General features: G+C 37.3%; 1 protein-coding gene across 1 annotated transcript in view; it reads left to right on the forward strand.

Moving 5' to 3' along the window:
- NBEAL1 (neurobeachin like 1) overlaps window positions 1-16,698 on the forward strand; it is a 173,817-nt gene that overhangs the window by 142,992 nt on the left and 14,127 nt on the right. Inside the window, exons 40-44 of the mRNA XM_044670647.1 lie at window positions 374-504; window positions 2,467-2,576; window positions 6,838-6,955; window positions 11,409-11,506; window positions 14,723-14,839. Coding sequence (XP_044526582.1) covers window positions 374-504; window positions 2,467-2,576; window positions 6,838-6,955; window positions 11,409-11,506; window positions 14,723-14,839 — 574 coding nt within the window. The remainder of the gene's footprint in view (window positions 1-373; window positions 505-2,466; window positions 2,577-6,837; window positions 6,956-11,408; window positions 11,507-14,722; window positions 14,840-16,698) is intronic.

The raw sequence follows: 16,698 nt of genomic DNA on the forward strand, positions 1-16,698 counted from the left end.
TTTCCAAATATTAACAAACATTTTTTCAGCAACTTAGTTACTATAAACTAGTAACTAGAAATAACTAGAAGTTAGCTTAGCAAAGATGATAATTTTCTTTAGAAATAAATCTCTTCAGATTACATTTTTATAAATGTTTATTCAGATTTTTGTCCAATTTGATTTGTTTTTGAAAGTTTTATTACATCGATTTTAGTGATGAAAACTAAAGTATTGAGAATTGACCAAGAAAACAATCTACAGTAACCAAATCATAAAGAAAACCACTCTCTTAGAGATGAGAACAAAAGCAAAGAAGAAAAGTTTCAATTTTTTTTAACATCGTTTTTTAATGTTTTGAATCAGGTGGTGTTCTCTCCATCCTTATACACAGGTTTGATTGCGCAGATCGACAGTTCTACTCTATCCCTGCAACTTGGCAGGCCCTCATGGATAATCCATATGATGTGAAAGAGCTTATTCCTGAGTTCTTCTACTTCCCAGAGTTCTTGGAAAATCAAAATCGTAAGATTTCAAAAATTAAGAAGTTAAGAATTTGGCTCCTTTTGAACAAATTAGCAAGGAGTTTTTTTAGATATTTTCAAAGAGGAAAAACTTTCCTGAATATTTTGTGATGTTTCATTGGTTGCTTAAACCTCATTCTTTCTATGGCTTATTTTTAATGGAGTTTTTTGAGGAAGTGGATTTATAATCTTTGGGAATGTTATAAGGAGTGTTATAAGAGAGAAGTTAGACACATTGGATTTGATAAGAGAAATCATTGTTTAGATGGCATTCATCTGATAACATGCCTGGGGGGGATCTGCTATTTTCTTCAGCAAAAAGAGAAGGATATAGAACATATAGGACAATAAATCAAAGTTTGTGGACAAAGATTCTTCCAGGATTATAATCTCAGAAATTCACTGTATTTTTTTTAAACCCTTAATTCCATTTTAGAATCAATACTATGTATTGGTTCTAGGACAGAAGAGTAGCAGGGCCTGTTCAATGATTTGCCCTGGCTCACACAGCTATGACGTGTCTGAGGCCAGATTTGAGTCCAGGATCTTACATCTCTAGGCCTGGTTCTCTATCCATGGAGCCTCCAAGGTACCCACTCCCTGTATAAATTAATTTTACGGGGGCAGCTGGGTAGCTCAGTGGATTGAGAGCCAAGCCTAGAGACGGGAGGTCCTGGGTTCAAATCTGGCCTCAGACATTTCCCAGCTGTGTGACCCTGGGCAAGTCACTTGACCCCCATTGCCTACCCTTACCATTCTTCTACCTTGGAGCCAATACACAGTATTGACTCCAAGACAGAAGGTAAGGGTTTAAAAAAAAATTTTAATTTTGTTTGTAAGACAAAAACATTATCATAGGTGGGCTTGGGGTTGAGGCATAGTGTTGTAGAAAGAATACTAGAGTAGCTATCAGGAATCTTAGGTTCTAATAATATTTTAAAATACCTTATAATTTGTGTAGAATTTTATAATCCTCGGTTTAGAGGCGTGACAAACATTGACTCACTTGATGCTTATAAAAGTGCTTAAAGGTAGGTACGGCAATTCTTGCTATTCCCATTTTATACTGAGGATTTTGAAGCTGAGTTTAGATGATCTAGCTGGGGTCACTTGAATTTGATCTTTTCACTATATGTCCAGTGTTCTCTCTACTACTCTGCTCTAGGTAAATTACTTGTCCTCTTTTAGAGTAAATTTCTTCATCTATAAAATGAAGTTTTGGTAGAATTATTCTGAAGGTCTTTGAGGCTGTAAGGCACAAAGTACCAAAAAGGCTTTATTGAGTGAATTATATGTCTTAACCGTGAGAAGAAATCCATTTCCCTTATTTTTAATGTAAGAATTCCTAAAGCAAAATATTATTAGTAATACTAACTTGAAGTGACAGCATGAGAACTTGCATCATTTTATCCAAAGAAGGTAAGAATTAGAGCTTCTAGATAATTTCTATATTTATTTTTTTATATATATCTAACTCATCAGACTTCTAATTTATTTTCATAAAAACTCTTGGTTGCTTCATCCTTTGAAGTACTGAAATAATTAAAATAAGATTCAGATAATAATTACAGTTTTCATTTTAGATAGCTTCTAAAATGGAATCCATTCAAGAAAAATAATTTTAATTGATGAATATGTTGTTAGAACAAAATGCAAGGCTCAGACATAATTAGCTATATGAGCCTGGGCTAGTCACTTAACCCCAATTGCTTAGCCCTTGCCACTCTTCTGTCTTAGAATTAATACTAAGACAGAAGATAAGATTTAAAAGGGGGAAAAAAAGAGCAGAATATATTTTGGTTTAAAGAAACTAATTTTCTGTTGAATTCTCTAATAACTTTTATACCCATAAGGAAAAAACAAACATCTCAGTATCAATTGTAATTTCATCCTAGGAATGGAGCTTTTTTCCCTATTGACATTCCTTTTTAATTACTTTATTTTTCTCTGTTATATGTCATAGATTTTAATTTGGGGCACTTACAGATTTCCAAAGAATTGGTAAATGATGTGGTTCTCCCAAAATGGGCTAAATCTGCTGAAGATTTCATCTATAAACATAGGAAAGCTCTGGTAAGATTTTATCTTTTTGGTTTCTCATACAGATAAAAAAGGCCTAGAGACCTTAAAAAGAGTTATTTATTTTTATAGCTAGATCATTATTAATATTCTTATTGATAAATATGGGAGATAGAAATTTTCTATGATACGGAAAGTCTTTGCATATGTATTGCTTTAAAATTTGATAATTAAATATTAAAAATTTCAGGTTCCAAAAGATGTTAATTTTATATGAAACCTGAACAGTCTTTAAAACAATAATTGGGTTTATTTTATATTTCCTATCGTTTCTTCAGTTCTTTTAAACTTAAGTGTCTAGAAAAGGTACTATTCCACTAAGTGAGACAATTGTATTAATTGGCTTTACTACCTTACCAAAGCCTTTTTTATTGCAAAATAGATGAACTTCATCATTTGAGATAGACAGACTTGATCTTAAAATCATCATATTAGCAAAGGGCATACTTGCCCACCCAGTTTCTTATCTGAACAGAAATGATGGAGATTCTAGAAATTTCCCATCAAGCTCTTGGTCCTTATGCTAGTTATCACTAGAAGTCAGTTTTCTAACCATGGCTTCCAGCAGCACCTTGAATTGACATTATAGATTTGAACCCCAATTATAATTAAATAATTCATCATTCCCATGAGAGGTTGTTTCCTCTAAAAGTAAGAATAATGCTACTATACAAAGAATATGTTACTAACAAGAATGAACTTTAACTCTTGTGCTAAACGAATTCTTGGATGCTTATGTCAGCAACATGGTTCCCATATAATGCTTAGAAAAAAATAAATAGTGCACTCTTAATGTTTTACTTTAATCTCTAAGAAAAGCTTCCCCAACCCAAATACAAATCGCCTCCTACATCTCTAGAGAAGATAGGATTCATTAAAAAAAATTTTTTAATGAGAAAAGGCAGATTTAATTAGACCAGTGCTCTGAATATTAAGGTTGTTGCTTCAGTATGTGTCTCCAGGTTTATTCTCATTTGTGAGCTTCTTAAAGGCAGAGAGTTTTTCATTTTTGTTTTTATATCTATAGTACCTAGTAGAATGTCTTATAATATTGTAAATGCTCATAAATGGCATGTTGAATTAAATTGGATTCTCACTTATTGTTTCATTTGCAGTATAGAGTAACAGAACTGGAATGTAATTTACACAAGTCAGCCTTTAAAGAACGACTTATGTACAATTTCTTTCATGTCTTCTCCCTTATTTTCCCTAAATGGAACTTGAAATCCAAAGATATTCTGTTTAGCTTTCAAAAAGACAGCATTTTTCATAGGCTATTTATTCAATTGACAGCTTCAGCATTCAGGAGGGTGCAGGAGTTTGGTTAAAGAAGCTGGTTAACATTCTGATTGTTCCTGAGGAATAATTTTGTGGTGATTCATTGATTATTTGAAATAATTTCACCCATCAGGTACACCTTATATTCTTGGATGGAAACTGATATCATCAATGTGGGTGTTTCATGCAGAAGTGCTAATCATAAGCCATTCGTGCCTTCTCCTCCTGGCTCTCCTTGTAGACCCTCTCCTCCAGGGGCCCATCTCATGGGCTCGGGGTCTTACTTCAGCGTCTCACATGATTCTTTGGAAGGACTTGGAGAACTTAGTTCTCTTGTGTGTCTGAAAACATACTCCTTGACTAAAAAGTTGGCCCAAGAGAGAATGGGGGAAAAGGTGTCAGAAAATATGGTTCAGAAGGAAGAATAATAGATTAAAAGCCATTAAAAAAACCTGAATCTTATATATCATAAATTTTGTTCTTCAGAAAAAACAGCTTAGAAGTACAGTTTATGGGTAGTAGCAGGAAATGATTAATGAACAATTAATGATTTAAAAATGCTATTTGTACCAAGAGACAAGTGACTTTTCAGGGCAAAGATCAAAATCAATACTGATTAGAAGAAAACAAAAATGAATCTACCAGTTGACTTTCAAAAAAGCTATTGTTTCCAAAAGAGGCGGCATGATGGCGAGTAGAGAACTTGCCCCAGAATAAGGAAGATCTGGTTCCTGGGTTCCTTCCTCCCCAGAAGCTTGGAAACCAGCAACGCCAACAGTTCCTTGTTCTTCTTGGCACGAACATTGACATGCGGTCCTTTAACGTTTGCACAGAGCTGGACTTGTGACTCATTTGATCTCACAACCGTCCTGTGAGTTAGATGTTGTCCTCACCGTTTTACAGATGAAAAAACCAAGACCAGGAGAAGTTAAATGACCAACTGACAGCCTTGTGTAAGGCGGGATTTGAACTTGGGTGTTCCTGACTCCAAGTCCAGTGCTCTATTCCACTCTGCTGTCTCAACTAAAATGGGGATGATAATAGCAACTCTCTTGTGAGGTAGGTACTATTATTATCCCCATTTTAATTGAGGAAATTAAGTGACTTGTCCAGGGTCACACAGCTAAAAAGTATCAAGGCTGGATTGGATTTCTCCTCTTCTTGACAGGGCCCAGTGCTCTATCCAGTGCTCTTCCTTGCTGCCAGCAAGCATTTATTTAGTGCCAAGTGTGTGCCAGACACCGTTCTGGGGAGACCAATTCAGAAAGAATCTTTGCCTTCAGAGTGCTTAGATTAGTGGATGGGAACAGCCTCAAACAGTTATGTACAAACAAGGCCCATACAGAACAAAAGGGAAGATCTCAGAGGGAAGGCGCTGATTAAGGAGGCCTGAGAAAGCCTTCTTGTAAGGATGGAGGCCTGAAGTAAAATGAAGCCTGCCTACGTGGGGAGTCTGCTGTCCCGGGATGGAGTGCGGAAATCACCAAAGCGAACTGTTCTGGTGCCAAAGGGCAGCTTCCGGATGCCGGTGACAGCCCCGGCCCGTCCTTGTCTTCCCTTTCTTCAGCTGGGAACCTTGAGGGGGATTCTCTTTGGTTCCCAAGGGGGTACCGGGAAGGGGGGAGCAGCCCTTGCTTTGTGGATGCAGGCCCAGGAGACGTGAGAAAGGCTTCTTGAAGAAGGCGAGCCTCTAGATCAGCTGTGCGGGACGAGCCAGAGAAGAGCCCAGACCCCACAGAGCGTGGCCAGGCGAGACACTGCGGGAGGGACGACACGGCCCTGAGCCGACTCAGGGCGGCTGAGAGGAGCTGGGGGGCTCCCCCATGGCGCGGGTCCTCCAGGCTTCCCGGCGCGTTCTCCTCCTCTAAGGAGCATTTGGGGACTGACCGAACCCACCTGGAGTCCCCGGCCTCCGAGGGCCACCGAACGAGGCCTCCTTCCTACCGTTCGGCCCAGCAAAACCCCTGCCGGGTCAGTATCCCAGAGAGGGCCAAGGCCGACGGGGGGAGTAGCCGAGCGAGCCTCACCATCGCGCGGGAGCCACAGGCTCACTTCAGAGAAGCTGATGCAAAGAGAAGAGCGGACACAGTACCCGAAAGGGGGCGGCGATGAGGCCGAAAACGGCGTCAGCTGGCCAGTGGCCGGGACAGCCCCCACCTTGCCCAAGATGGCACCGGGGGAGGCTGGGGGTGCGTCGCAGCCTCCATCTTCCACTGGGTTTCCTTCATTAAACTTCTGTGACACGCGTGATAGGTGACTTCTGTTACGACATGTGCGAAATATGGATCACACAGAAGCGCAGATATAACCTGTATCATATTCTTCAATGGGAGAAGAGAAAGCTTGAATTCTAAAATGTCAACAATTGTTTCTATACATAACTAAAGAATAATTTAAAACATTTTAAAGTGGAGCATTTAGGGGGCAGCTAGGCAACTCAGTGCCTAGAGACAGGAGGTCCTGGGTTCAAATATGGCTGCAGACACTTCCCAGCTGTGTGACCCTGGGCAAGTCACTTAACCTCCACTCATTAGCCTTTAACGCTCTTCTGCCTTGGAGCCAATACCCAATATTGAGTCTAAGATGGAAAGTAAGGGTTTAGGGGGGAAAAAAAGCAACAGCAGCATGTGGGAGCAGCTAGGTAGCTCAGTGGATTGAGAGCCAGAGCCAGACCTGGTATCAGGAGGACCTGGGTTCAAATTTGGCCTTTGTCTCTTCTTAGCTGTGTGAACCTGAGCAAGTCACCTTTCTGCCTGTTTGCCTAGCCCTGGCCCTTTTGTCTTAGACTTGTTACTAAGAAAGAAAGTAAGGATTTTTTTAAAAAAAGATAGCATTGGGTAGCTTTGTTTAACGTGTGTAAAACTTGTGGGTACAACATATTGAGTCACTAATAGGCATTTTCATCTTGATTTCCAAACATAATTATATTTATAAGATAGAAAATGTTTATTGTTAATGTGAATTATTCCTATCCTAGGAGTCTGAGTATGTATCTGCTCATCTTCATGAATGGATTGATTTGATTTTTGGCTATAAACAAAGGGGCCCGGATGCAGTGGAAGCACTCAACGTTTTCTACTATTGTAGTTATGAAGGTATAAATTTAGATACTTTCTCTTTTGCAATATAGTAGTGCCTGGAAGCATCATTTGAAAAAGTTCTGAATGTGTTTTTATTTTGTTTTTGAACCTAACAACATTAACTTTATAACCTAATGACAAAGATGTAATTCTGATGATGGAACAAATTTTTTCTTCCCCTTTCAAGCATCAGGAATGTTTTCATTGTCTCTTCTTCCTTATCCATATTAAATGCCAAAAGGTGGCTCAATCTAGTAAAATATATCTGAGTCAAAAGAGCTCTTCCAAAATGTGGCAGAATCATAGAGATCCCTTCAAAACAAAATTGTTAAGGATAACTTACAAATAATTTGGAAGGGGCAGTAACGTGGCTCAGTGGATAGAGAGCTAGGCATGGAGTCAAGAGGATCTGAGTTCATATGTAGCCTCAGATTCTTCCTAGCTGTGTGACCCTGGGCAAGTCACTTAACCTCAGTTGCCTAGCCCTTACTGTTCTTCTGCCTTAGAATGATTCTAAGATAGAAGGCAAGGGCTTAATAAAAACAAAACAAGGGGCAGCTGGGTGGCTCAGTGGATTGAGAGTCAGGCCTAGAAACAGGAGGTCCTAGATTCAAATCTGGCTTCAGACACTTCCTAGCTGCACACGTTATTCTGGGCAAGTCACTTAACAACCCCATTGTCTAGTCCTTACCCCTCTCCTGCCTTGGAACCAACACAGAATACTCATTCCAAGACAGAAGGTAAGGGTTTAAAAATAAATTAATTAAATTAAAGTTAAATTAAAAAATAAAAACAAATACTTTAGTTTTTAATTCCTTCTTTTGGCCAGATAAGCCCATCTTAAGGTACAATTTAGTCTATGAGAACTTGGTTTTGCTAACTTCAAAAGAAGCTAAAGTGAGGTCTTGGGCAATAATCACTAATAGTCAACATTTATATGTTTTAAGTTCTGTAAAGCATTTTGTGTATGTTATTTCATTTGAATGAATGAAAAAAAATAAGTGCTTACAGTATGTCCAGCTCTGTGCATACAAATAGAAAAGGCTAGACAGCCTCGACCTGCAAGGAGCTCACATTTTAATTGAGACTCCCCATAAAAGAAATTCCACTACAGAGAAGCTGGAAAAACCCAAGTGTCTTAAGGATTCAGCCACAGGGGAATGGCAAGGCTCAGGGCTCCTTAGGTTTCCTCAGTGGGTTAGATGAGTGCTGGGAGGCCAGTCAGTAGTGGCGATGCATTTGGTAAAATCTGATAAATCTTTCATTCCCCACAATGAATAGCGATCTCACATAAGCTGCGTGACAGAGTCAGATGGCCTCTGACTGGTTCTGAGCAGCTCCAGCTCTGGGAGGGGATAAAAGAGGAAAGTGAAAGGGAATAAGGTGGCCCTAGTGGTAACAGGTCTTCTCCCTGTTGGACTATCCTGGCTTTTTCCCCCCAGTTTTTCAGTTACATATAGACTTGGTAACACCACCACCACCAAAAAAAATTTAAATAAACAAATGCATAAAATAGTTATGTACAAAACCACTAACTCCACATCGTTTACAAATATGAAAGTTATATATGTGTGTTTATATAAATGTCCTCTGCTTTGGGGTTCCCTTTGGATTTGTTTTACTTTGATATTTTTTCTTTTGATTTTGTGGTTATTTTTAAAATGTAATCATATTCTCTTTTTATTTCTTCATCAATTCCCCTTATTTTCTTTATATTTCTAATGTTTTGTCATTTCTGATAGCATAAAATAATCCATTACATTAAAATATCAGTCTATTCAGCCATTTCCCCCAATCATTGCATTTGTGTTATTTCCAATTGTTTTGTCATTACAGATAAAGCTTCCATGAATATTTTCATATACAACAGCTTTTTCCCCTCTCAATAATGCCCTTAGGGCCTAATCCTAGGAATGGGATCCCTAGATCAATGAGCATGAACAGCTTTGTAGATCTTAATGTATATTTCCATCTTGTTTTCCAAATAAAAATTCACAGCTGTTCTGTCCATGTAGTATTAGGCCTGTTTCTCCATGTTCCTATCAGCATTTAGCTTGATCAACTTAACCTGTCTGGCTCTCAGTTAACACACATTACCAGGGCCATATTTAACTAGATTGGTCCTTAGGCAGCAGACATATTCTGTTGCCAGGACTTTATACTCTCCAAAACCAAATCTTTCCCACTTAGTCATGCTCAGGGGAACTTTAGTTCCAGTGCCACAACCCCTCAGAAATGCAGGAGTACCTCCATAATATGAAAAGTGCCAAAGAAAGACTTTTGCAGAATATTTACGCTCTCTAAACTAATGTTGATCCCATAAACCAGTGATGGGCAAACTACGGCCAGTGGGCCAGATGTGGTCCCTGAAATGTTCTTTCTGGCCCAGTGACATTATTCCTGATCTGACAAATACAATGAGTAGGATACAATACAATGAAACTTCGAAAGAGATGCCTTAGAAACAGCCTGACAGATGAGCATTTCCTTTCCTTTGGCCCCCTCTTTAAAAAGTTTGCCCATCACTGGTATAAACCATTGTTCCACCAAAAACTGTGTTTGGATTATGTATATGCTCATGCTTAGATCTACTACTAGCCTCATGCAACTGTGTGGGGGTTCTCCAGATATCTATCATTGTTAACTTATATAAGGTCCTGTTCATCTCCTTAACTCCTTTTTAATTTATTTTTTGGTTAGATTTATCTAGTTTTGAGTGAGGGGGAAATTAAAGTACCCTGCTATTATTATTTTGCTATCTGTTTCCATTTGAATCTCATTTAGTTTTTCCTTTAAAAATCTGGATGTTATAACTCTTGGTGCATACAGGTCCAGTATTGATAATGCTTCATTATCCATCCTGGTTTGTTTTTTTTTAATCTTTATAACTCTTGTTATTATATGTATGTTAATACCTCTTTCTTATGGATGAAAAAACCAAAACTCATTAAGGTTCGGTGATAGTACTCAGTTAATTAGTATCAGGAGTAGAATTTGAATACAGATCATTCTAGACTGATCCAAGGTACTTGATATTTTATTTTTAAAAACGTTTTAATTGGTTTTTGTTTTTGTTTTTACAAAAAAATATCCATTTATCTGGAAAGCAAAAAAAACCCAGATTACTAGATTTTTTCCCTACAGCATCAAATGGTAATAATGAATCTTCAAAGATCAATTACCTCAATCACCTTATTTTACAGATGGGGATGCTAGAACTAGGGGAGGTTAAGTGACTTGCTTGATGTCTTACAAGTAGTTAGCATCAAAAGTGAGATTTGAACCCAGATCCTCTGACTCTAAAATTAGTCTTTCTTCTACTTTACATTTAAAATTAAAGAGCTAAGAATATATTTTTTCCTAAGGTCTTAAGTGTACATAGAACAATATTTCTTTAGAAGATCAGTAGCTTTATGCTTTCAATTTAATTCAGTTCAGCAACCATTTTAAGCATTTACTCAAGGCAAGCCTCTGTGTTAGATGAGAGAAAGAAGACAGAAATAAAATAGCCCATCTTAATGTATCTTTCATTCTCCCATGGAGATATAATATGTACAAAAGCATATAAAAATAATTTCCAGAAGGATAAAATGCTAATCATTAGCGGAATCCAGAAAGACCTCATATAGGTGGTGGCCCTTGAACTGTCCTTTGAAAGAAACTAAGATTTCTAAAACTGGAGGTGAGCAGGGAATACATTCCAGAAGGAGAAGCATCTATAGAAAGAAAGGCACACAGGTGGAAAAGGGAGTGCTGTGCATGATGAGCAACTTTTCTGGTACCATAATTGGACTACGAGATGTATAAAGGGGCAAAAATAAAATAACACTGGAATGGTCTGTTAAAATAAAAAGTTAATCCTCACCGATTTTGTAGACGTGAAGTTGATATTTTTTAATAGGATCTCTCAAGTACTTTAATGAATCATGCTAGCATCCAATCATGTAGATCAAAAAAGATCTGCATTTTTGTCTCCCTTCTTCCATAAATTATCCACAGGAAATCTACCCAGTGTACTAGGTAACTTACTTTTCAGAGCTTCTGACATCATAGGAATATACTAATGAGGGGAACGCATGAGCTATCCATTGGTTATTTCTTGTTCTCAGTATATGAGTAGCCCATTTCCTTTCCTACTCATAATTCCCTGATAGCATCCTTTGCTCCCACATATTGCCAGTCAGGGCGAGTATCTAGAGAAAGGATGCTAGGAAATTTCCAATTGTGGGTAGCTTTGTTGGAGGGAGGAAAAACAGAACCTAGATGGTCTAGACCAGTACTTTTCAAGGGTTCTTAGGGAAAGGATAATAAAAGGAGAGATTATTCTTCCTCAATTAAATTAAATTATAACCTATTAGCAGCATTGTATGGGTGTGTTAAAAGGCTTATAATGTTTTAGATAATATGAATTTAGAAATATATGCCTATGAGTGACCTGTTGATTTTTTACCTCTTTTCACTTCTTTAGGAGCAGTAGATCTTGATGCCTTAACAGATGAAAAAGAAAGAAAAGCTTTAGAAGGAATGATTAACAATTTTGGGCAAACACCCTGTCAGCTGTTAAAGGTAAGTTATTAACAAATTATTGACATCAGAAATTTTCAGAATTTGAATTGCCACTATAAATTTTTTAAGAGTATTATAGTTTTAAGACCTTATTCCACAATATCCAGAACATTGGGGGAAAATCAATTTAATCTTATTTTAAAATAACAAGAATTAGTTTATATTAATTTTCACTTCATAGATTACTCTGTCTTTAGGGGAGTCATTCTTGCTACGCCTGGGTATTGAAGGAATAAACCTACAGGGGTGCCTTGAATCTGGAGAAAGCAAACTTGTTCCATATTGCCATAGAGATCTGACCTTGGACCAATAAGGGGAAGGTACAAGGTTGTTAGATTAGTTGTCCAGCAGTTGAATACATTGCTTGGTGAAATAATAAGCTCCTTAGTTTTAAAAATATTCAAGAAGAGGCTGGATGACCAGAAATGTGAAAGAATTCCTACATTGATAGGAGGTTTCAATAGTTTACATGCAATTTTTAGTTTTAAATGTTTACCATTTAAACAGATTGAAAGGTAAAAATTTGTTCATTTGACTATTTACTTAAGAAACTTGAATTTTTCCTGGTAAGGAAAGAGTAAGGAAGAAAATTGTCTGTTCCCCAGGTAGATTAAACCTCTCAATCACTCCCTTATTTGAATAGAATTTAATTTAATTTAGATAAATAGATATTTATTAAGCACCTACTGTGTGCCAGGCACTATACTAAGCACTAGGGATACAAATAAAAGAAAGACCTAGCTTTAAGAAGCTTATAATCTAAAGGGGAAGACAATATATAAAAGGGAGCTGGCAGAGGTAAAGAACTGCTGAGAATTCATAAGGCTTGAGTTAGTGTGATCATGAAACTAGAAATAATTGGTTTATCCTCAGAGGGACATCTTGTTCCATGGAGTTGAAACCAAACAGAGTGGCAGATGAAATAAAATAAATAAAAGAAGAGCTTTCATCTCAGGGCATTCTTTTGAATTAGCTCTAGGATGGTGTTCTCCTTGAGAATGAACCATCATCCAACAGCTGGTACCTGGAGAGATCTCCATGTAGGAAAGACAGTCCCCCCAATTTTTTTAACCCAGTGAGATATGCAGATATAATATGAGAAAGCTTAAGCTTTCTTTCCTTCTTGGAATAATTTACCCTTAACATTTTTTCTTGGATGGGATATACACATATTTCAGTCATTGGTTCTCACTCTGATTTGCAGACACATTCTAGCTACAAAATTGAATTCTTACCTGCTTGAGTCCCAGTTGTCATTAGTGACCTAATATATTTACAATTTCATGCTCCTCATCTTTGCCTCACAGAGTGTCCCTTCCTTCAGTATTCAAGTGAAGGTACCACAAGAACTTTTTGTTATTCCCTGATTGCTCATGCCCACCCTCTCCATCTACCCCCACTTAACTCTCTTACATTTATGTTTTATAATGTATATTTTATATACACATATGTTCTGTGTATATTTATTATGCATGTTCAGTGTGTGCTTAACACATTATCTCCTACAATAGAATATAAGCTCATTGAGAACAAATTTTCATTTTTTGCCTTTGTATCCCCAGTACATACTCATACAGTTCCTTACAAACAGTAGGTGCTTAAAGTGCTGTTATTACAAATACAAAAATATGTACTTTGGAATTTTGAAGCCAAGTCTATGAGCACTTATTAAAGGCCACTGTGTGTATAATTATTACACACATGATGTAATGTATTTTGCATCAGACTTAGTCTTTGTAACCTTTTTAAAAGCTAATGCTTATATTCCTTTTGCAGTCATCCATTTAAATAGAAGAGGCTGTCCCAAAGGATGACAAATAACTGAAAATATGCCTTCTATTTAGATAAAATGGACAATACATGTATTGATAATTGGGAGCTGAATCTAATTAAGGTTCTTATTCTCTCAGATACCTTTCCCAAGAAATCCAAGATTATAGGATTGAGATAGAAACTCTTCAGACATATTTGTCTTACTGTGTTTCAACTTTGGTCTTGCATTACTGGTGAGGTTTGTCTAATTATGCGATTTTGTTTATCCAAATGATTACATTGTACCATTCAATTTCTCTCTGAGACTGAGTAGAGATTACACATTAGAATTAGGAAATACAAGTATTTCATTTTAGTTTCCTTTTGGAGAAGAAAATATAACCATGCATGGATATTATCATATGTGATTTGTAATAGAATTTCTGCTATACAAAATGGAGAGCAGGATGAGTGACACTTAGCAGTTTAGAACTTGGAACCAACCATGAGCCGGCAAAGAAGAGGCAGTTACTGGCAGATTATAAAAAGCAGAATTTTGAACAAGAAGCTCTCATTTGGAAAAGGAATTTATGGTGGGGTTGGTTGGGATTGGGGTAGGCCAAATCAACTCAGGATACCTGCATCTAATTCTAATCTCTATCATACCCTCATCTTCTGTGTAAAGCTGTTATACATCCTATTCAATCCATCATCAAGGAAGAAGCAATATAAATACCATCAAACAATCTGGTTCAGGCCAAGCAGCCTGGCCTGGCCAGATTGCAACCAAGTGGACAAACCTCTCCAGCTGATAATCTCAAACCTGACTACCTTCAATTGACAGACCTGATCATCAGTAGTTCTAGCCAAGCTTTCCCTCACATCTCTTTCCCTCAGTCCCTGTTACCCTTTCACTAAGTTTGTTGTTATTAAATTCTAAAACTTACTTAGGTGGATGTCATTATTACCCTAAGGATCATCAGCATATCCTTGGGTATCTGAGGGAAGATGGATTACTCAAATTATAGTTAAGCCACAGTCACTAGCATTATCCATCAGTTTTGAAGCCAGAATAAGCAGTCCAGGAGCTGGGTGATCTAACCCACAGTCTCTTATTTGATCACTTATTCCTGGGACACTGTTGTAGTGGAGCTGGGTATATTAGTTTAACCTCAAATATTCCTGTGGGGTCCTGGTGTTCACCACTACAACCTGGTGTTCACCTAGGGATTCCCACTCTCACTCAGCTTCAGGTCCTCATACCATCAGAGGGACTTGGGTCATCTCATTATCAGCATATCAGCTCCTGTAACACATTGTAGTAAAAATTCTATTCTTTTGTAGTTCCCAGAGATTGAAGGTTTGGCTGAGGAGTAAAGTGGCTTTAAATTATTAGTGACATACTTTGCAGTGAATGATATATAAACTGAATTTAATTATTTTTCCCTTGAAAATATTCTAAAGGAACCTCACCCTCCAAGATTATCAGCAGAAGAAGCAGTACAGAGACAGACTAAAACAGACACTGCAACTTTGAACCTTTTCCATCATCTCCCTGAACTCCACTCATTTTTTGTAGAGGTAAAATCTCACTTTATAATATCACTAAAGCATACCTACTTTTATTCAATTATATTTATAACATAGGGGGAGTTGTTGAATAGAAATAGAAATAATAGAAAACCATAGTATGAGGAGCAAAAAGATCCCTGAACTGGTCAGAAGCCTTGAGTTTGAATCCCACTTATGCCACTTTTGACTTTTTTGACCTTGGTCTTAACCTATCTAACTCCCCATTTTCCCATCTATAAAATAGTGATGTTTACCTTCCCTGCTTTAACAGTGTTGGAAATTCAAATGAGTTATGTTAAGCACTTTTAAACATCAGAAGTTATATAAGTATGCCATTTACAATAACTTCTAATTGGCTTTTGAAAACATTTTATTTGCCTTTTACTTTGAAGATATCTGATACCAAGGAGAAGTCTACACTGAGCTGCTTATTCTCCCTGAGATTACCTTATATGGGCTTACAACCTCCAGTGACTCCCTAACATCTCCAGAATCAAATAGAGAGGCTTTTGCTGGGCTTTTAATACTCTTCACAACTTGTCTTCTTGCCTTTCCTGTCTTTATTTCCTTTCATAAACCCTGTTTCTCACAGACAACCTTGCTTCCCATCCCCTGCTGTTGACCTGGCTGTCGGTCTCTCAGGGCTAGAACTCTCTTTCCTCACTTTTACCTCTTAGAATCCCGGGCAGTCTTCAAGACTCAGCTCTAATGCCACCTCTACAGGAAGTCCTGCCTGGCCTCCTCTGGCTGCTAGAGCTTTCCCCTCCGAAAGCTACTGTGCTCTTTTTCTATTTCTGTGTGTACCTATTTCTAGGCTGACTACCACAGTGGAGTAGAGGTTTCTTGGGGGCAACGGCTATTTTGCCTTTCTTTGCATCCCCAGTGCTTAACATGCTTAACACAGGGCGAATGCTTAATAAAGGCTTGTTGATTGATTCATACCTTCTTTAAAAAGGTGAGCAAATTTTTAGCTTGGTCTAAAATGTGCTGCCTGGAGGTAGCCAAGAAAACCTCAATCCCTTTTGATCACTTGTGCTTCTACATTCCTATAAGTCATTGGACTAGGCAAGAGTATCAATGAAGAAGCTGAGCAAATAACAATCCAAGGTGATGTCATTGTAATTTAATATTTTACTGATCTATTTCATGTGTGGCTATAACCACTACTAGTGCCAATGGCAAGCTCTCTCTTTTCAAAAAAATTTTCATTTTATTATGAACTTAAACATTATGAACTTAAACTTAAAACACAACCATTTTGATAAACAAATAAAAACGGAAAAGGGGACTATTTACGAAACTGTAACAAAACTGCCTTGGATGCTTGTGTCTCATTCCAAACTTTATTTCTCTTCTATGTATTTTTTAGTACTTCACTGATGCTCTTTTCTTTCATTTCTGATTTTATTGGCATCACTACCTCACTAGCTACCAATAGAGGCTTTCTCTTTTCTCTTTTATTTCTTTTCTCTTTTATTAATCTGTTCTCTCATTATCCCTGCTCCAGTGTTGAGCAAGTGAAAAAACCCAGAGAAATAAAGCCTTCAGTATATACATGCATAATCTGGCAGAGAAACAAATTCTCTCACTAGCCATGTCTCTATGCATTTTAAGTTCATTACTTCTCTAGCAGGAGGTGAGTGGCATGCTTCATATTCATTATTTTGTACTTATGGTTGTATTCATGGTGTTATATCAGTGTTCTAAAGTTTTTCAAAGTTATTTTTCTATATAGTGTTATCATTTTATACATTGTTCTCATAATTCTGCTCATTTTGCTCTAAATCAGTTTGCAAAATTCATAGTTTCTTCTGAAACTGTCCATTTCATCACTTCTTATGGCACAATAATATCTATTAAATTTATAT

The sequence above is a fragment of the Gracilinanus agilis genome, chromosome 3 (assembly GCF_016433145.1).
Source record: "Gracilinanus agilis isolate LMUSP501 chromosome 3, AgileGrace, whole genome shotgun sequence".
NCBI classification, from domain to species: Eukaryota; Metazoa; Chordata; class Mammalia; order Didelphimorphia; family Didelphidae; genus Gracilinanus; species Gracilinanus agilis.